The following is a 20,416-nucleotide window of genomic DNA, read 5'->3' on the forward strand; positions in this document are numbered from 1 at the left end:
ACTTGTGCGTGTGGTTGGCTGGAGAAAGGAAATACAAGAAACATAGGATGCATTGGAAATGTGGACCAGAATTTAAAGTAAAGCTTTTTCAGTTAAAAAAAAAAAAAAATTCATCCTGGAGGTCATCTCTGAGCACATGGAAGAGAAGAAGTTTATCAGGAGTAGTCAGCACTGATTTATCATGGGGGAGAGCCTTCTGTGGTGCTGTGACTGAGCAGGGAGATGCAGGGAGACAGTGGATGTAGAATACAGGAGGATGTACAGCTACAGGAGGAGGTCTTGTCTCTGGGTATCAGCCTGGGAAAGATGAAGAAGGGGTCACAGAAACCACATGATTACTCTTAAGGGGACTGCCTACACACTATTGCTAGTGTGCAACTGCTACACAACTATTGCTTAGAAAACAGGGAATATATATTGTATGCTCAGATCAGGGTTATCTACAGACTAGCTCTGAGTACAAAGATAGAACTGATTTCTAAATATTTCCATCTGGAGAGGGCATTCCATGAGGCTTTCATATGGGCAAAGAACACCATATAGTAGCCAGATTCAGCCAGCAATAACACTGTTTAGCTTTCATGTTACCCAACAGGAATCTTCATTATGAACAAGATAAACTGGTTTCCTGTTTTTCAGGATGAAATCATATCACATCCTGGATTTCTAGGAGAGGTGTCCTGAGACACAGCTCAAAATCACTAACTTGGAATACACACAGAATTCCACCTAAAGAAGGCATTAACTCAAGTGCAAGAAGTTCTGGAGTTGTAGAGATGATGACTGAGACCATCACCTTGGTCTCAGGTGCCTACCCAGAAACAGCACAAAGCTTACAGGATTAATTCTTTTCTCTTACAAGGAACACTTGGCTGTACATCCTTACAGCCTACCTCTTGCACTCCACCTTGTCTACAAATGCCAGGTGCCCAGGGCTACCTGCAGCAGCACTGCACCAAAAGGAAAGGCACAGCTCGGATTCAGAAGGTCATGAGCACTGCCTTGGCTCTGCAGCAAAACAGGGAGGGAAGTCCTTAGTGAAAAAAAACAGACTTTCTGATTTAAAGTCTCCTGCAATTAAATCCTCCTGTAAAATACAGAATTTATTCTCATTTCTTCTATGAAGTGAAGACTCGAGGGACTTTTGGGTTTTAATTAACTTCCTGAGCAATAATAAATTAAAACTATCTAGCTCATATTTTTCCCTCGTGCTGTTCTAACAGTTATAAGGACATACACACACAGTTATCACAACAACCAAATAGAGAGGATGGGGTTCTTAAAAAAGTTCACAAAACCCATTAGAGTACTATTATTTCAAGTATGAGTGATTTCAGTTTTATACTTCACAAATAAGAATACATTCATAGTTTACCCCAGGTACAAGATTTCTTTAATATTGTATTCAAAGTAGCACTTTTTCTCTGTGGATTTTCCATCTAAATAAAGAACAGCTATTTATTAATGCAAAAGCAATATCATTTTATCAAATCAGTGACAAATCACACCAGATACTATAATGAATCCTGCATTTTTATTGTATTGTAGCATGGACAAAGAGAAGTACACACAGAACAGTTGCTGCCATCTCAACTCTAAAGCTGCAGTGTCACTGATCCCTTGGGGAGTCAGAGAACATCCGTTTGTCATTCATTCCAACTTTATTGTCACAAGCTTTGTATATCCAAACTCAGTGGTGCACAACTGTTTTTCTAAATGAACACACATCCAAAAAAGACAGTGCTTGCTAGCAGGACTTTGCAAGATTCTTTAAGGTAGCAGCAGAATAAGCATGCACAACAGCAGTACAAAACCCCAGACATGCTGCCCCTCAGAAGGGTTGAGCTGTGCTGGAAAACTCCCAGCTTCAAGTGCTGGAAATCCCCCAGTGAAAAGCCAACTCAAAGTCTATGTGTTACTTAGGTGCAAATTTAAGTTGGAGTAAAGTAAGCTAGGGCTGGTACCTTGAAAAAGAGTTGTGTGAAATCTATTGTTTTATCTGTAAAATAAAATATGAGCCATGATAAGAACCTCTGTTGCTTTCCATCAGCTGCAGTGGAGTGCAGTGATACCAGAAACGTGTTGCTGTGTTGTGCTGCTTCTCTTTTATGCAGACTGGGTCCTGATGACATACACAGGGTTTTTCTAAAATACTACAAAGGAAAAAGCAAATTTCCTACTTGAAACACAGGTGCAAAGAAGCTTTTCCTTGCTGAGAACCACCTGCCTTTCAAACAACTTTGGCAGACTATATGGCAGTACACTTCTTTGTGTTATTGAGTATGACTGCACACAAAATAATAAGTTGTCAGTAGGTCACAGTTCCCTATTCCCTTGTGCCTAATGTGGTAGATAAAATGGGAGAGAAGTAGTTTGGAAACATACAGACAGCTACCACCATAACAGCAGAGCATCAGCCACTTATGGGAAGACAGACATATTAATAACAACTGGCAAAATTACTTTGAAAACCACTGCTGTTGAAAACCACTGCTCCCCCCTCCAACAAAGGAAAAAAAGAAAACACTAAAAAAAAAGATTTGCTATTCTTTTTCACAGGTACACTCTTGTCTAGGGATGCTATTACTATGTTCCTAAATTTTGTTCTCTCTTGTCTCACACTGACTGCAGCAGGAATATTCATAGTACCAGCACTGGAACTCACTGATACAGAGAGTGAAGTCCATGCAAGAGCTATGAACCATTTTGCTAGAACTTAAATATTTCTCAAAATACAGTTTTCAGGAGACTCCTGAGCACTCAGGCATTTTGTAGGCCCACTGCCAAAACTCTCAGGAGAGGCCAGTTTGAGTGGTTCAATCCAGTATGTGATTTGCTTAATGAAATACCCCTCTCCAGAAGATTTTGGCAGACACACTCAGCTCAATTGCCAGGCAGTATTCATGTGATTACAGATGTTACTGATCACAGTAGATACTTAATAAATCACTCCAAAAAGATGATGGCTGCTGTATGGCTCTGAAGAAACCAAAATTGTGATACAGATTACTGTGTTTGCTGGGGACTGAACTACTGATAAAGCTGGGAACAAACACCTTCCTTGGGCTGCCAAGCAGTCAGTGACAGCTATATAAATCCATGACTGCTTGTTTGTAAATGTTTAGCTATGGATCATTGCAAAGCAGCTTCCTTTTCATGTTTTTGTCCCATAAATATATTAAAGAATTTTACTCCACTGACTCTCACAGCTCTGCAGCAATTCTCAAGTGCTGAGGGGTTGGCCTAAAAGTCCAAAAACAATTCTTGGCTTGAAATACCAGAAAAGTGAGATATTATCTGTACATAAAATCCATGAGTGAGACTTTGGCACTGTTTCTTCTGTTGACATTTCAGCAGATGCAGTGGCACATACAGTAATGATGAAACACATCAAAGCAAAAAGTATCTATCTGAGCTGTACCTTTTTGGATAAAAATTGTTTTCCTTGCAGTGTGGCAAAACTTGCACTCTGTATCTTCCTGTAATTTACTGAACGGCATTTAAAAAATTAATATATGTCCATTGGTCACATCCCAGCTCTTATTTCAGTGTATTGCATGAAAGCAGTCACACAGGCCTCTCTTTTCTGCTCTCAGGAGGAGAGTTTCTGTCTGTAAAAAAAAAAAAGAAATCAAAGAACTGAATGTATCACTTTGAAGGAGTGTATGATTGATTAGACCTAATCCCTTCACACAGGTGTAGTCAAGGTGTTTTGCTGAGTCAAAAATCATACTTATTATTGCTGGATTTAATCCAGAAAAGATGATGAAATAAATTCAGAACCAAGATGCATGGAGAGTATTTTTATAGTTTAAATGTTTTAATTTTCACAGTTAACTTCTAGGGAGCTGGCTGCCAGAATTATTAAAATGTCCTTTATGAAGGCTGAGAAAAATTCCACTTTCAACTGCACTGCTCTTAATTCCTTCACAGTGACTGATGGCTCCCTGTTGATGATGTCTTCGGTCCTGTAGAATTTAATCACTCCTGATAGCATGTGCTGAAGAGCCAGTTGTGCTCTCAGTTTCACTGCTGTTTCTCTAGAATAGCTCTGAGTTCAATCCAGCTGTCAGCCTCACCTTGTTGCCTGAAACTCATATTCTTTCAGGGCAGATCTAGACCTGAGCTTGTGGCTCCTATCTTAACTGTAGTTGAATTTACTGACTGCTGCCTTATTATCAACTCCATTTAGAGTCATGCCCCCAGAACTACATCAAAAGCTTAAAATCCATTCTCTATATAAGTAATTTTAAATTACTTGCTTTTGGTTTTGAAGCATCTTAGTGGAAAAACTTTCCAAGTTTTTTGGCCAGGAAAAAAAATAAACTTCAGACCCTCAAAGATACTTAAATATCATTCATTTAATTGTAATCAAATAACTGAAATCTTTTCTATGCCCTAGTCTCACTATTTGAGAAACAAAGGCTGAATTTCTCAAATGGCACAATAATTTCCAAAACTGAGTCTCTTGCAAAACTCAAAATAAAATTGTGCAAGCAAATCACATTAGTGAGTGCAATTGTGACTGAAGAGAAAATCCTTCCTGAGCATACCATGTGGTTTTCACCCTGTGGTCTGTGGTAATTTGTAGATTGACTTTGAAGAGTTTCTTGAGGTGAGAAAAAAAATGTTAAGAGGCCTAAATGCACCATGAATGGGTTTCCCATCTGCACTGCAGAAAACCATTAAAGTGTTGAAAAACACTTGTTAGCAAATTATCTAAAAGCTCTGTGAAACAACAAGGTCCTCAGCCTGCTGGTGTTCCTCTGACATAATGTCCCCTGACAAATTAGAAACAGCAAAGGGCTAATTAACAAAGACACACAATTTCCAAAGGAGTAGCTGGGTACATCTACCTGGCTCCACCAAGCTCTGCCAGAAATCCCCCTCTCTCCCAGCAGTTCCCACCCCCTGTTACTCATTTCTTGTTCCCAGACTGCAAACATCTGCCAGAAGAGGCTGTTTGAGAACTGCTTTTCCCTCTCCACAGCCCTCTGTCCTTTTCAGCTCCAACTTTTGACATCCACTTTTGCATTAAAAGAGGATTTGTTCACTTTCCCTGCCTGCTTCCACTTCCCAGCTCAGTGCCATGGCAGGCACTGCTCCTCATTGCACAGAGCAACCCTGGATGAGTGGATGCTCTCACTGTTGGGACTCTCATAGAAATCATAGAATCATCTCAACATCAAGCAGGCTCACAGGATGTCACTGTAATGCCAACAAGTTGTCACTGTTACCACAAAACCTGCTTAGGCATCATTCATTACTATTTACAGGCAGAACAACTCTAGGGGCATTTAATCATCAAATGAAAGAGAAGCATCAATTACAAAATTGAATTGTGGCCTCCTGGTATCAGTCTAGAAAGTCCCTGCTAGGAATAGTCCAGCAGTGGACTTGCCCTTGAAATAACAACTTTCAAGACTCAGGAGTTGTTGAATGAAGTTATTTGTGTGTAAAACCTGAGAAGTTAGAGTTGGTCAGTATGAACTAAGCACCAGAAGTTAAATAAGGATATGGAGCCTGTACCTGGTGGAGAACAGAAGGCCCCAGTGTGCCATTTGTAGGGCTGTGACCATGCATTTCACTTGAATATTTCTGTATCATTCAATAACTTTTATATGACTAAAACATCTCTCAAAAAAAGACCTTTGGAGTCTCAATCCAAATGTTGGGGAAGATGGATAGTAATATACCATTTATTTATTAGCAGAGTTGGTGATGTTCCAGATAACTGGTTACTTTTGTTTTGGTGATGAATTCTTCCATGACCCTTGTTCTGTAACACTTTTTGCTGTCTGAACCAGTGCCTTGGCATCTCAGGCCTGTCCATGTCCTCACAGAAACAGAAGCTTATTTCTTGGTGCTCTAGGACCATCTTCTCCCTTTATACTCCTTTGCTTCTTACAACACACCATTCCTCCTTGATGGGTTGTGTTTTAGAATACAAATATTGTTGGCTATAGAGCAGCAAACACAGATATATCTGAATATAATTCCTGTAAATGGGATTAAGGAATTGTGCTACCTCTGCTACCTTCAGAAAAATCTTCCCAGTGCAACTTAGACAGAAATTAAGTACTTCCTTTAACTTCCCATGTGAATCCTGGTGACAGTATAAGAATCAACAGAGGTGCAACTGCACGTCTTCTTGCTGTGTCATGCACAGGTATAAAATATGTACAGCTGAACCTAACACAAACAGTGAGACCCTTCTGTGCATCAGAACAGCCCAGCACAGCTTCTGGAGGTACAGCCCCTCTATTCACAGCCTGACACTGAGCACTCACTGAGTTTTACACAAGTGCATAGGAAGTTTTTGCAATGTAACTCAGACTGCACTCAGAGTTCTGCCCTCATCAGTTTGCTATTGATAGCTCAAGAAAGCTTAAGGCACTCCAACTTTATTGTGTGAGGCCCTACATGATTGCTCAAGGTCATAAGAAACCGAAAGCGAAGACAAGTAATTGCTCTTCTGTGTCAGTTGGAGACATATAACTGATTTACATCTCTTTGGTTGACTTTGCAGTAAGTGACAATTTGGGTGGAGCATGATTGTAGAGGAGCAAGGAGCTCTTCTCCTCTTCTCACCTACCAACTGGGATGGCATCAGTCAAAGGCACTGAACAGGCACCTAATAGAAGTGTGAGATGTGTCTGTGAACTGGTTTCACTGGCCACAAGTTGCTTTATTGTCATGTTGCCAGTGTTGATGCAGCTGTTAGGGAAGGAAAGATAAAAAAAATACATGGGAGAGCTGTATTAGAAGTGAGAGACTACCTGCCTCTGAAACATTTCAAACAGCATGGGAACCACTCTAAAAAGCCCTGCCCCTACTTAGGAACTCACAGATGTAATCATTGCTAAAATCAGGGCACCCAACACACCCTCATTTTATGTCTATTGGGACCTCTAAAGCACAGGACTGACATATGAAGTAACAAAATTCCCTGTGTGCTGTGATAACTACACCAGCAAATGTGCTTCCCCTTTTTCATGGAATATCAATCCATGAGCAAGGAATAAATATCCTTCCCTTTCCTGTCTGCCAGCTCTGCCTGCCACCTTCTTGCTCCTCAGTTCACTTTCTGTTCCTGCCCAGTGAACAGGCTTGGAAGCAATGCTGTGAAATAGAGAATCAATAATCTTTCTTGTTCTTCCGTCCCTTCATACATCTTCTTTCCTTCTCTTTTTGCTGAAGGGACTATTCTAGGGTAATTCTTTAGCCTGTTATGCAAGAAAACTGACTAGATGATCTTTAATGAACCTCTCCAGCCTGTGAAATATAATCTGTGCTTGGTACAATCCTATTTGCTGAAATGGAAGTGAGTCAGCAGAGATGTCATGTCTGCTGTACCCAGGCAGGCAGACCTGGCTACTTGGAGATAAAGGTTAAGTAACAACATTTCTATGGAAACACATACCCGGGTGTCTAGGTTATACGCTGTCTTCTTTAAATCCTGCAACGCCCTCTGCATGAACTCGAATGCATGGCAGTCGACACAGGGACGACCTGGAAAAAGATGCAGAAGAAGACATCACTGTCACAGCATGAAATGTGGAGTGTGGCAGTACACAGAGAGAACACTCAGACTTTGAAATGCCAGGAGAAAACCCCTTTCACCAGGCATCCACCCCAGTATGTAGACAAAGATAGGGCTGCTGTGGACTGTATTTATCCTTGTGCAAATCTGTTAAGGACCAGCAAAACCACAAGACCTTTTTACTATGTGTTTTCTGAACGTAGCCCAGGCTTGATTCTGCCCGGTGCTGTGAGCCTTCAGGTCCGAGCCTCTCCCCTTAAAATGGAAAATTTCAAAACTTCTCAGACATAGGTTAATTCTCAACTAATACACTGAAAAAAGAAGCTTGCAGTGGTTCAGAAATCAGACAGGCAGGTCTGTTTTTACAGGAGCTCTTACAGAGCAGCTTGGCAAGGGACAGTGCCAGATCTGTATTTGCTTCCTTTCACCTGCTGCTGTATTTTTTCTCTGCCAGGAATGCAAAGCATCCCACTGGCTCTGCAGCTGGTGGCAGTGTGTGTGCAGAGGGGCAGGGCAGGGAAAAGGCAAACAAGAGGATGCAAAAGGGACTTGACAACAACTAAAATGGCTCATCTCTGGAACTGAGCATTGGTGCTCTGCCAGGATTCACCCTGCACTGATCTCAGGCTCTTTCATTCAGTCCCAGAGTTTAATGAAGTGTGGGTTTTCAGAAGGACAAACTGCAGATACTGGAGGAGATGCAGGGGGAATGAAGAAGAAGATATTTTACATTGATCACAGCCCCCCATGTGAGTGTGCTGAATTCCATGTCCACAGACAGCCAAAGACAAAGCAAAGAGGTGCAAAACTGCTGTTGAGATAGCTGGGGAGCTGCTCAGAGTCAGAATGCTGCCCCTGCAGCACCCCATGCCTGGCACCCTGCTGCCAACACAGGGCCTGACGGAAGGGAGCAGCCAGTGTGTTTCTTGGTCCCCAGCAAGCATCTTAGGGGCTTTGACCTGTTCAGAAGGTGTTTCTCACCCACCCATTCTCCTCCATCTCCCTTCCATACAGCTCTCATCTCAGAAAGACACAGGGATCAGGCCAGGGATTTCATTCCAGGCATGTGGGGAGATGCAAAGTCCCCATGTCTATAAGAACAGCATCACCCACAAAGCCTGTCTCCAAGCCTGGCAAAAATAGCTGTAGGATGGCTTTGAGCAAATTTTAAAAGCACTCAACCCCCTCCTGTTTCCAGTATTTCAGTAATTTGTTTTCACTTCAGGTCATGGAGCGGAGCCCTTAGAAAGAATCTGCATCCTCAGTCAGCTGTCAGCAAATCCATCACTCACTTGGTGCCATGGCCTGGCACCCTGCCCTTGCTGTGGTCTCAGAAAGCACCATGCCCTGGCTCTGCCTTGGTGAAGTGCTGCATACCCTGATGTGCCTGTCACTAAGGTGTTCTCAAAATCAGAAACTGATGGGGAAAAAAACAAACTTCAGGTCCTAAATGAATGTCTTTTGCTCTGGCAGTGTGGAGAAAGCACCTTTGCAGAGAGCCATGAATTCCATAGTCAATCACTGCCTGCAATCCAGGAGGTCTTTCCACACCCTCATGAAGGCTGTGGCTGTGTGGGATCATTCATTGTTCCTTATAGCAGCCAAGTACTCCTACGTGGACAGAGAGGTACAAGTAGAAAGGTACAATCAATGCCAAGTGATTATTTCACTTCTGTCAGCACTGTGAGACAACCTGCTCCAGCATCAAAGCAACTTCTGGAGGAAAATGGTGGTGGCACTATGGATACCTCTCTGTGCAGCTCTGTGTGTCCTAGATCAGCACATGTGAAGCTCCTAACACAGAACTGCTCTTCAAAGCCACAGTGCAGATGCATTATGTCACCACATAGTGGGACATTCACTCTCTGTAATACAGTTTCCTGGGCTGTCTCCCTTGGTGGAGGGTCTGCTCCAGGCACAGCTGTCTCTGGGCCAGGTTAGCACCCTGCCTGCTGGGACCAAGCAGTCCTGAGTTCATGGGATTCCTCCAACCAGCATTCCCAGGATGGGATGCAACATTTGGACTGACAGCTCTGCAGAGAGCCCTTCCTGATTCAGCACCACTGGCAGACGAGAGCTGTACCTGGAGGAGGTGATGAGCAGTGGGAGGTGGCTGGCTGTAACTTTTTCCATCCATGCAGAGCACACATCTGCTCAGCACGTTGGGGACTTAACTAGGGCAGTGCTGATTTCCCCATTAAGCATCTTGCACTAGCACAGAAAAACTTGAATGCAGTTCCTCAAATAAAAGAGGGGCAATACCCCTCTATCTGGAAAGCATAGAGCTACAGTCAGATTTTTACCAGAAGAGCTACCCAGCTCCTGACTCCATCTGGTCTTTTAATTTATTATACCAGCCAGGCTCTTGTAGTAGCCAATATCAGATACTTAAGGAAGATAAATGCCTCTAGCAATGTTCTGGCCTACCAAGAGGTTAGAGGATATCCTGAGCCTGGCTGGTGTCTGTACAACTGATAAACCCTCCAAGGATTTTTCTCACATTAATTTGCACTGTTGCTTCCTGAGTCCACATGAACTTCTGGAATCTACAGCATCCTGTGGCAATGAGTTCCACAGCTCATTTATTCACTGGGTGAACAAAATACCATTCCTGTCTGCTCAGAGGTTAACATCTGCTGCTTTCATTTCCCACCTCTAATTTTTGCACTGGGAGAGACAGTTATTAAATACTGACCATCTTTGTCCTACTTATGACTTTCCTGCTCTCCATCATTCCCTGTCTTGGTGTCTCCTTTCCAGACTGAAGAACTGGGCTGGTAACTGGCCTGTCTAGGTGGACTTAATCTCTTTTCATGCTCACAGCTTTTTCAGTAGGATGCTCCTGGACATTTTCCCTAAGAAATTATGTCTAAGGGTCCTTTTTCACAAATGTTTTAAACAAAACTAAATATGTGTTGTTACCAACAGGAGCAATCCCACTCTGCTTTCTGTCCCACACCTTTCCATGGTCAGAGCAGGAGTGACCAAGTGGTTGCTAAGTCAGCTGGATTGCTTATTTTTTTCCCCTCCAGAACAGATCCTGAATATAGAAGATCTGAGGCCAGAACAAGGGCAGGAGGCCAGGGTATGGGAAGGAAAAGGGCAGAGGCAGCATAGGCTTACATCAGCTTAAAGCAATCATGAAACCAAACCTCAAGTCAGACCATAGCAAAGTGCAGCAGAGTGCTATTAATTCCTTGCTGATAGCTGGGAACAGACTATCATTCATAGGGAGACTTAACAGTTCTGTGGATTAGCATAATGAGAATTATCAAGAGTCAGCTATCATTCTTTAAATGGGTCCTGTCAGCACAAAGGCTATATGTGTCTTTATGTGTTTGGGGAAAAGTGGGGGAGGGGAGCTCAAATTATGCTTCTTGTCTTCTTTTTGCATGCACATGGTGTTTACACTTTATATTTCATGCATTTTGGCATGAATGAAAACAGACTGACCAGCTTCTGTTCTTCAGTTCCACATTTCAGCTTTTACAGTGGCTGATCTGGGTTACAAATGCAATGGGAAGATGGGGAAATGACTGAATTTTTTTAGAGGAGTGCACTGAACTTCAAAGAAAATAATCTGCAAATCTTAGTAACACTACTTCCTACTTGAACAGTCTTTTGCATATGTGAAGTGCTATGTAGAAAGTATAAGGATGTGATTAATCACTGCTAATTATCATTATTCATAAAAAGCTGGGCCTGACTTTCTGGCTGGAAGAAAACATGCCAACTGAAGACAGGCAGTGGTACCCAAGCCAGGTATCAGTGCTACATCTAGTGCAGGATCTCTCTGTAATGCTAAGAACTCTCCTTTGTCTCCTGCACCTCCCACACTTGCAGGAGAGCATTGCTGCCCCTCTTCTGCTCATGGTCCTGTAGGTGGGACACATTTCTCCCATCAAGTGGGAGAGGGAGGCTGTATGGTTCATTGTTCGTGCCACAGGCATATTCCCAGTCCCGATTCATGCTCCTGGAGATGGAGAAAAGCATCGAGCACCACACTGGTCTGCCTTGTAGAAGGATGTTTAGTATGGTCCATGTACATCATACACCCTTGTCAAGAACATATATCACTCCTTTTTATCTCTGAGTCATCCAGGATCACACAGCCACCATTTTACCTGGGCTGACAAAATAGTCTTAAGCATCAGCAATAGGTCAGATGTGTGCATGTGCTGCAGGAGTACTGTCCCCAAAGTGGGCAAGTGCCCAGGAGGATCAACTCCTCCATGAGAAATAATCTATGGAGCTGACATCAATCAGGAGAAGATCCAGGAATGTCTGTACTAAGTTACATCAAAGGTTTACCTGGCCCAGTGTTCTGTCTGCCATGAGCTACATCTCCTCTAGTACAATGATTGTGTCTAGAAGGATTCCCAAGCTTTGAGAGCAGCAGGCATAGGACAGCCCATATCTGGAACATAAACCTTGTCTTCCAGATAGGCAAATGGCCTCCTGGCAGGGATGAAAATGTGCCAGGGAACACCTAGCAGGTGACTAGAACAGCCATGTCCCCAGGAGAGGTAACATTCATCAGCACTCTGACTTTCAATGGATCAGTGGATCCAACAATGGATGCCCATTAAAGAACACAAGAACAGGGCAAGTATAGAGAGATGTGTACCCACCCAGGCCTTGGGAAAATGCTGAGGCAGCTCCTGATCCAGAAGAACTGCTGTACCTAACTGTCATTTCTAAGATTTTTTTTTCCTTTAATTTACCCAATCATCTTTGCAATAGCATGCAAAATGTTAGCATAGTGTCCTGAGGGAGGCGTTCCACAGGTTAACTATCAGGAATAGCAGTGATGGAAAAAAGAAAGTACCTGGAGCACTTAGCAGCTATGCAGCATTCTCAACAAGTGCATTCCAAATGCAAGAAACATTCCAAATTCCCTGTTGTTCTACAACTGAGTCCCTGCAGCAGCACTAAACAATTTACAGTTCATGATTAGCTGAGTCTTCCTCCTGGCCTGACCTGAGCCATAAATACCTTTGTGCATTCATAGCAATGGCTTCAAATTTGAAACATTTGAAACACTCTGACCTGCCCTTCATTCCACACTCCTGCATGCAGGAGTTGTAAGGCAAGAGGAGGAATCTTTCTCAAGGGACTCAGCAGCCTGGCCACAGGATATCAAAACCGTGAGATAACTCCTTGAGACTGGAATCAGAGACCCTGGCCAAGAGTTTTGTTAAATAAATAAAATGTGAGTTAAATAGATAAACTGTGAGTTTTTACTACACAAGCAGAACAAGAAAGTAGCATATATTTTTTCCCAAATATGCACTGACTTGTCTCTGCTAACACAGACACAGAGGGCACCTATAATTTATTTTCAAGCATGATTTGATTCTTGAGGACACAAAAGGGACTACTGGCCACAAAAGCTGATCTAATGCATGCCTAGAAAACAGATACAAAAAACAGAAATTGGGTCTGGTTTAGAGCAGACCAAAACCTAGCACTAATAAAAAAAAAAAAAGAGGGTGGAAAAAGAAGGGAATTTGGCATTTAAATCTTGTAGAGACAAATACACAAAGGTGTGTTTCAAGACTAGAAATGGCAGTATAGGAAAATAAAATGCAGTTACTAAATCAGGTCTCAGTTAAATATTTTGGTAGTCACTGAAAAGGTAGCTGTGAATACAAAGTAAGTATGATTAAAAACTAAAGATTGGTTTGTATGCAATTGCCTTCCTTTTTTTTTTTTTTTTTTATTCCCATAGGATATTTTAAGTTTCTAATGAGTGGCTGCTTCCCACTTATTGTTGCCAAAACACCCTGAGAACATTGACTCCATCCCCTAATATCTTTGAACTATTGCCTCATTATGGAGCAGAGAAAGTTTAACTAGGAACTTTGTCAGAATCACAGAGGCAGCTAGTATAGAGCTGTAATCCAAATTCAAGGGCTCCCAGCTCTACAGTGTACTCAAAACAGTCTGTCACATTTATTTAGTTTTTAGGTTTGCAGAACAGCAGCTGGATTTCAGAATTCTATATATGCTTTACAAATGAAGTGTTTGGGTTAACTTCCCCTGTGTCAAGTTGAACATGAGCTATTGTTCCAACCAAATACTACAGTAAGTGACATGTAATGCCCTAACAGCAATAAACACAAATTTCCTTCTAACAATACCCAGACTAGCAAGGATTTCATATGAATAATGGCAAATCTGGGAATGCAACTCTTAAGAAGTAGATCTAAAAGATCTACTATTAAATGGCTTTAACACAAGCTCCAGCTAAAATTGTAGTATGCAGTTAGTAATTTTTCCTAAATGACTACAGATCAGTTGGTTCCTTGCTGCTCTCATGCCCTGCTGACACGTTACAAACTCATTGCTGCTCCCCAGCTAACCAGGCAATGCAACCTCCCCCTGGAGCTGGGGTCTCTGTGGCTGCTGCGAGTTAAGTGGAGGAAACAAAGCAGGGAGCAGTGCAGAGAGAGGGCACGAGTGGGCACGGCAGGTACCTACTTTCTGCTGGAATGACACTCCCAGAGTCCTGGCTGGCCCCCACAAGCCTCATGCTTAGCAGGCCAAGCAGCAAGGTGAAGGGGATCACCACCCGCACCGCGCTCCAGACAGACGGCAACGCCATGGTTCTCATCAATAATTCAAGCTTTTTTCTTCCCTGTCTGAAAGAGGAGAATTAAGGAAAATCAGCAGTTCACTCCCCACGGAGGAGCGGATGAGACGTGATGAGCACAGCCCCACACGTACACGCAAACCCCCACGCACACATCACTGCAGTGACAGGACAGGGGCTGGCAGGGCACCCCAAGGACCAGTTTGCCAAGTACCTGATCTTCCTCTTCGCCTGCGTGTCAGAGCCTTGGAGCAGCTTGAGAGAGGAGAGGAGAGGAGGCTCCAGCAGCTCCTCTGAGCATGCGTTACCCCTGCATCCCCCCTTCCCTGATTTAGGGTCATTGCCATGGAGATTTGCTATAGCAACACTGAAAAATTGGAGCTGCCAAGAGAAGAAGATTTAAAGGGACCACGGTGTCACGGGTGGCCTCTCCTCTGCCTCTGCTCCTCCAAGGCCGTGTTCTCTCCTAGATGGACACTGCCTGCTGCCACCCACATGGGAGAGGCAATTTTTATATTTGGGCTTTTATTCCCACGAGGACTGTGCTGAAATGTGCAGTTCACAGCCCTTGCCTCAGCTGTATCTCACATTAAGTGAGACTTTGTACTGGGCAGTTCAAATGAGATGAAAAGTCAACAGTTTGCCTGGGAAAAAAAAATAAAATAGATGCAGGGCCTGCTGATGCAGCCCTGGGCTCTGGGGCAGACAGCTTTGTCCTCTAAGGGGAGGACATTCCATCTCCTCCCACTGGGGAGCAAGCTCCAGTCTTCCTGGTCTGTATGGCATAACTAACCTGCCAGGCTCTGCAGGCATCAGCTTTTCTGGGCTGAGACACAATTTACCCCTGGTAATTCTTCAGTCATAGGGACTGTCACAAATGATGCAGTCTGCTTCTGTTTAACGAGTTCCTGAGGCTTCCTCAAACTTACCTGTCACATGTCTCATTATAATGCTTACCCTTTGGGGCCAGGTTAGTTTAAAAGTCATCTCAGGGGATTACAGGCTCTTGATCACCTTCTGGCAAAGTGGAATTTCCTTGTGCATCAAAGAGGGGACTTTGCTGGGAGGGAGCCCAGAGTTCTGGAAGGAGTTTCTACAGGAATGACACGTTGAGCAAACTTTTAGCCCAAAGTGCAACTGAAATTCAACTTCCCTTGCATGGAGGGTCCAAATGAAGGTTTCAGTGAGCAGCACCTTCATTAGGTGAGTTAGGGCACATATGTGCATTGAAATGGTTCCACTGACTTTCTGAGAAGCTGAGACACCTAATCCAAGCTCTGAAGTCAGATGGCTGAACTGAGGTTGTGTGAAATGGCCCATTGAACATTTTCTCTTCACAGGCCTCTGATGCCTGTTAAAGAGCAGCTCCATAAGAGCCAGGACATAACAGAATACTGTAGAGTTTGCCTATACACTTATCTAGGACTGGTGACACAATCTAGCCCTGATCTGCAATTTTAAATAACACCAAATGGAAATTCTGGCACAAAATCCAAACTTTACACTTCCATTTGCCCTGGGATATGTGTTTCTTGTGCATACCTTCATTGTGGTCCCACAGCCACATCATACTTTTCATATATCAGCACTAAGACAAAGACAGAAAGAAATGGCCTACAGATGCAATAACTTTTGAAAAGGTGGAAAGCACTGTTTGTTATGTTCTTTTTTCAAGGTATCAACATAGTCTTTTCTAAAATTGTAACTATTTTGTAACATTATTTTTATAACTGCCTGGTCTTTTCAGTAGCTAGGTCAACAAGCAGTATAACCCAAGGAAACTGACATCTCAGGAAGGAAGGGCAATCACAGAGTTAAACTGAGGTGTTACGCACATTAAGCAACTGCAGAAAGTATAAAAGAGGATCAGAGTGGAAATTTTCCTTGGAAAGGAAATTTTCTTATAAAGAGAAGATGAATGTCCTGAAATACGTTATTCCCAGGATGCCAAGACTCCAAGGATGACTACACATGGTTTGGTGATTAGTGTTATATCTTGTTATTATATTATTATTATAAATCACAGCACAGTTTTACTTAGTTGCATATGCATCAAAAAAACCTTCTCTGTGAGAGGATGGGCTGTGTCCTGGTTTCTGTACTCAGCTGCCCACTGAGCAGACCAAACACTGCAGCAGCATCCCAGAAGTTGTCCTTGCTGAATTGAACTATTGCCATCCAGTCAGTACAACACCAGTGACCCTGCTCCCATCTGTGACATCTGGGGGATCTGGTGTAGGGATCTCTCTATCCACCATCTAATGGTAACAGCCCAGCCCAAACCTACACACTGTAAAATTTTCAAGGTTTAAAGCTCAGCCCTTGATCTGGGGTTTTACTAATAGGCTGTGGCCTAATAAAGCTTAAGCATGAGCCCTTTTGGATAGGGGATCTCCACAAGGACCTGTCTGAAATCAAGCATTCAGAAAGTAGATGTGATACATTTTGGGAGGGAGAGAAAGGCTCTCAAGAAGTCTTTAAGAAGCATGAAAAATGCTCCCAATTCCTCTTGCTAACAGAACTGTGTGGCCCAAGATGCAGTTCTCAACTCACGGGGAAAAAGAGTCAGTCTGCATAGAAAAGTTCCATAAATCTGTGCTGTTCTATTACCTCCAGCAAAGCTGAAGAACAGAGAAGCATGAAGGCACTTGCATGAGTTGCATTGCAATTACATTCAACATTGCCTTCCTCTATGACTAAGGGATACCAGTACTAAATTTACTGTGAAGGATGAAAAAATTCCAAGAGATTCATAGGAGTTCATTTGCTGTCTGAAAAATACCATAACAAATCCCAGAAGGCTGATGGAAATCTTTACACTTAGCTTTCTGTAGAAAAACTGAATTACCTAATTACCATTTGCTAACAAAAGAATTTCCTCCAGAACATCCAGGCATTTGTTGGGTAGATGATTAATGAAGATAAACATCTGACAGCTCCCTCAGAAAAATCTTACTGATGCCTAAATGTTACAGGTATTGAAAATGACATCTTTGCTGTGGAGGAAGAAACTGCATATACCCATTTAAAACCACAAACATTAAAACCTGAGTTAAATATGCATGCATAGAAGGACAGTGCAGGCAAAGGAGCTAATTTTAGAAATCCATTATTACAGTCATGGGCACACATGGCAAAGAGAGAGATGGTTGATCCCACGCTGATATGAAGTGCTAAATCATTGCCTGCTAACATGACCATAAGCACTTTGTTGAACTCAAACAGAAGAAGAAAGCACAGAGAGAGAAGAATCTATGTCTGGTTATTATTACTTGAAGTTATTATTACTTGGAAGTTATAAGCAATGCTGGGGGAAAGGACTAGAATTCTAAATCATGCAGTCAAGTTGAAAAAAAGGGTCTCAAAACAGAATAAAAATTGGTAAGGATGAGAACAAGGTGCTACACTTCATCAGGAATAATCAGTGGCTTGTATTTAGAATGGGGAACAGCAGGCTAAGTGGCACTTTGACACTGGAGCTGGGGAGTCACGAGTTGACATTAGTCTACAATATTCAGTTACTGCAAAAAGAAATGCAATTATACTGGGGCATACAAATAAGTGCAAGAACTCAGCCTCCAGCAGAAGGTCTGAGCTATAATACAGTGTCTGGTTTGGTCACTGCAATACTAGGAACTAGTAGAGGCACCAACAGCAGCAGAAATAACCAGAGATTTAAATTGCATCAAGAAGGCACCACTGAAGCCCCTGAAAAACTTTTAATAATAAAGATTGCACCAGAATTAACAGTCTGTGAAAGACAGGGGGTTATTTAAGCCTGTAGGAATAAATTAGACCAAATCTGTCAAAGGCATTGGGATAGTTGACCCTGCATAAAGATGAGGGATGATAAAGACTGAGTGATTTCTTATTGACACCTTTCTCTCCTGTTTCTCAGGAGTCTATGATTATGGGAATAATTTTCCTTCCCAGGCAAGTCACTTTCAAGATTTCTGTATTGTAATTTCTGCATAAACACAGATACCCCTGGGACAAATGCATTACCCTTGTACTGCATCTGAAATTCAGACTATCATTCCTCCTTCCTCTGTTATCAGGGCAAAGGCAATGATTTCCTGGTCTAAGCAAGTATGATGGACAGAGAACATTGCTCTTTGGGGTGGGTCACTGATCAAGGAATCCAGAGACATTTGGCTGCAGGGCAGCTGCCAGAGCTCATGGCTTCTTAACCTTCCTTTAAATAATTATTTCACAGCCCTGCAGATGAATTGAGAGGTGACAGAAAAACTGTAGATGTTTCAGCCCCTCATGCCATGAGATACTGATTCACCTTTACTTGATGTCCCAGTATCTTCTTTAAGTACTGTAAGTGGGTTTGTGGGCAAGAAAAGTCTCCCTCCTGAAATGACAAATTTGCTCTTGGCAGGATTGCTTGACAAGTTCCTCATCTTAGATCTTCCTGGAAAACTCTTCAAGGATCCAACCAGAAGCTGAACTTTCATCAGACTCTGAGGCTTCGAGACACTGCAGCTGCCCCAGCAAAGTCCATGTGACACTGCAAAACTGCAAATAGGAAGAATGGTGGAAACTCAGCACAAAGATATCCTCTAATGCAGGAACTAGGCTACTCCAAGAAGCCTCTTTCACCATAGTGTAAGGTGGGGGAAAGCATCCAGGCTTGATTAGTTCTCCAAAATCATCTGAAACCAAGTGTGACATCTTTAAGCACACTCTGAAGTCCACAGTGCTTTCTGCTGCACAGGAGAGGCTGCTCTCAAGCTGTGGTGAAATAAAGGTCAGTTCAGGTTTTTGCTTCCAAGATAAAAAATGAACCATTGGCAAAATAGCAGTTTTCCTAGTTTATACTTAAGGCTTGCATTGGGCTCCTGGAAATCCAGCAAGTGATCTCTGTGCTAGACGTGAGGTAAATTTACAGCATAGGCAGTGGTTGTGCACAGTTTGTGTACACTCAGTCTGAATGATAATGATGGCAAAGCTGAGCTATTTGTCCTGCTACTGACACTCTTATCCTTGTCTAGGAAGATAAAGACATGTCATTTTTTACTTGATATAGAAAACTGACTTCATGTGTTCTGAGAGTGATCCTGTCCTGGAAAAAAAAATGTTGTTTTTTCAAGTGCTGGGGTTTGGGTACATTTTTCTGTGGCTACCAAACCCAAAGTAACAGAAGGCACAGGCAGTTGTCTGAACACCTTGTATGTGAACACAAAAAGAGGAGGTGGGGAGGTCTCATTTTATTTAAGAAAAGCTATTGCCATCTAGGACATGGTTCACCTTCCATGGGTAAAATACAGTTTGATTTTACATTGTATATAAACCAAGCCATACTTTAAATTGCAATATACCAGCTGTCAAAAGGCATTTAAGCATTGCTCATGTCTCACTTCAATGCAAGACTGGATTGTGCTTTAGTTATATCCAGTTCTCTTGGCTGAAACCAGGTTCTTTTCACAAGCTGGATGCTTTATTACAGTGTAGGATGAATGCTATAGCTGCTTGGGCAAGAGACCATGTGTATCAAACTTACTGTAAGGATGAAATTCTGCCCTTTAACTGGGGAAGAGAAATCACCCAAATGCAAAGAACTTTGAGAGTCAACTTAGAGCACTGAAGATGGCTTTCAGTGAAAGCCTGGACTATAAACATTCCCAAAAGCTGATGACATTGACTTTAGTCCCAAAGTTTGTGCCTCTCTCCTCAGCTTCTATATTAAACTGAAGAGCTTCAGAGTGAAATCATGGTCATCTTTTTGGGTTGAGGACGAGAGGTGGATAGATGTAACTTCATTAAACCTCCTTTCACTGGAAACTGTAAAGTTTGTTGGGATTCATGCAAAGGAAAAGTGCCAAGTTTCACCAAGCTCATTGCAGAATCCACACAAAATTATACATTTTGTCAATATTTTTTGCCAAAATGAGCATTGGTTTGCTAAAAGTTAGTCCAGATTTGACATAAAAATGTAGTTTACATTAGCAGATCTTTCAATTAATTTGGACATGACACAATTCTGTTATATAGACAAACTCCTACACTTTATGCTCATGTTGCAGAAGAGTCCCTTAGATAAATAATCTTATGCACTTCACATTGGCATGCATTAGACATTCTCTGCATTTAAACCAAAGCTGTGACTTGTCTCTACATTTTCTAACATTTAGCACAAGACCCTCACTGCTATAATGCAACAACTGGCACTTCACAGAGCAAAAAAATCTGCTGTCTTTACACTTTCCCAGTGATGCCAGATGACAGATTTCTCTGTCAGTGGAATCTATTGTCCTTTTCATAGCCAAATA

At 42.4% G+C, this 20,416-nt stretch overlaps 1 protein-coding gene across 3 annotated transcripts; it reads right to left on the minus strand.

The window, feature by feature from the left end:
• Positions 1 to 1,495: 1,495 nt before the first annotated feature.
• On the minus strand, positions 1,496 to 14,558 carry C4BH4orf48 (chromosome 4B C4orf48 homolog). Of its 3 annotated transcripts, none has more exons than XM_030450605.1 (4): positions 14,353 to 14,558; positions 14,027 to 14,187; positions 7,424 to 7,512; positions 1,496 to 3,611 (listed from the first exon to the last, which is right to left on the minus strand). In XM_030450605.1, exons 2-4 carry the CDS (start codon positions 14,157 to 14,159, stop codon positions 3,546 to 3,548), a joined length of 288 nt encoding a protein of 95 aa, XP_030306465.1. In that variant the 5' UTR covers positions 14,160 to 14,187; positions 14,353 to 14,558; the 3' UTR covers positions 1,496 to 3,545. The 3 variants fall into 3 exon arrangements, with proteins under 3 accessions (XP_030306465.1, XP_030306466.1, XP_030306467.1); XM_030450606.1 differs by lacking the exon at positions 14,353 to 14,558 and adding an exon at positions 14,291 to 14,320; XM_030450607.1 differs by lacking the exon at positions 14,353 to 14,558 and adding an exon at positions 14,273 to 14,310.
• Positions 14,559 to 20,416: the final 5,858 nt, after the last annotated feature.

This window comes from Calypte anna, chromosome 4B (assembly GCF_003957555.1).
Source record: "Calypte anna isolate BGI_N300 chromosome 4B, bCalAnn1_v1.p, whole genome shotgun sequence".
NCBI classification, from domain to species: domain Eukaryota; kingdom Metazoa; phylum Chordata; class Aves; order Apodiformes; family Trochilidae; genus Calypte; species Calypte anna.

Excerpts from the sequence above, each read along its gene's own strand:
- C4BH4orf48 (XM_030450605.1), bottom strand. The coding sequence starts at position 14,159 with ATGAGAACCATGGCGTTGCCGTCTGTCTGGAGCGCGGTGCGGGTGGTG. Across the intron at positions 7,513-14,026 it reads GAGTGTCATTCCAGCAGAAA|GTCGTCCCTGTGTCGACTGC; the intron begins GTAGGTACCTGC and ends ATCTTTTTCCAG. Across the intron at positions 3,612-7,423 it reads CGTATAACCTAGACACCCGG|ACAGAAACTCTCCTCCTGAG; the intron begins GTATGTGTTTCC and ends TTTTTTTTACAG.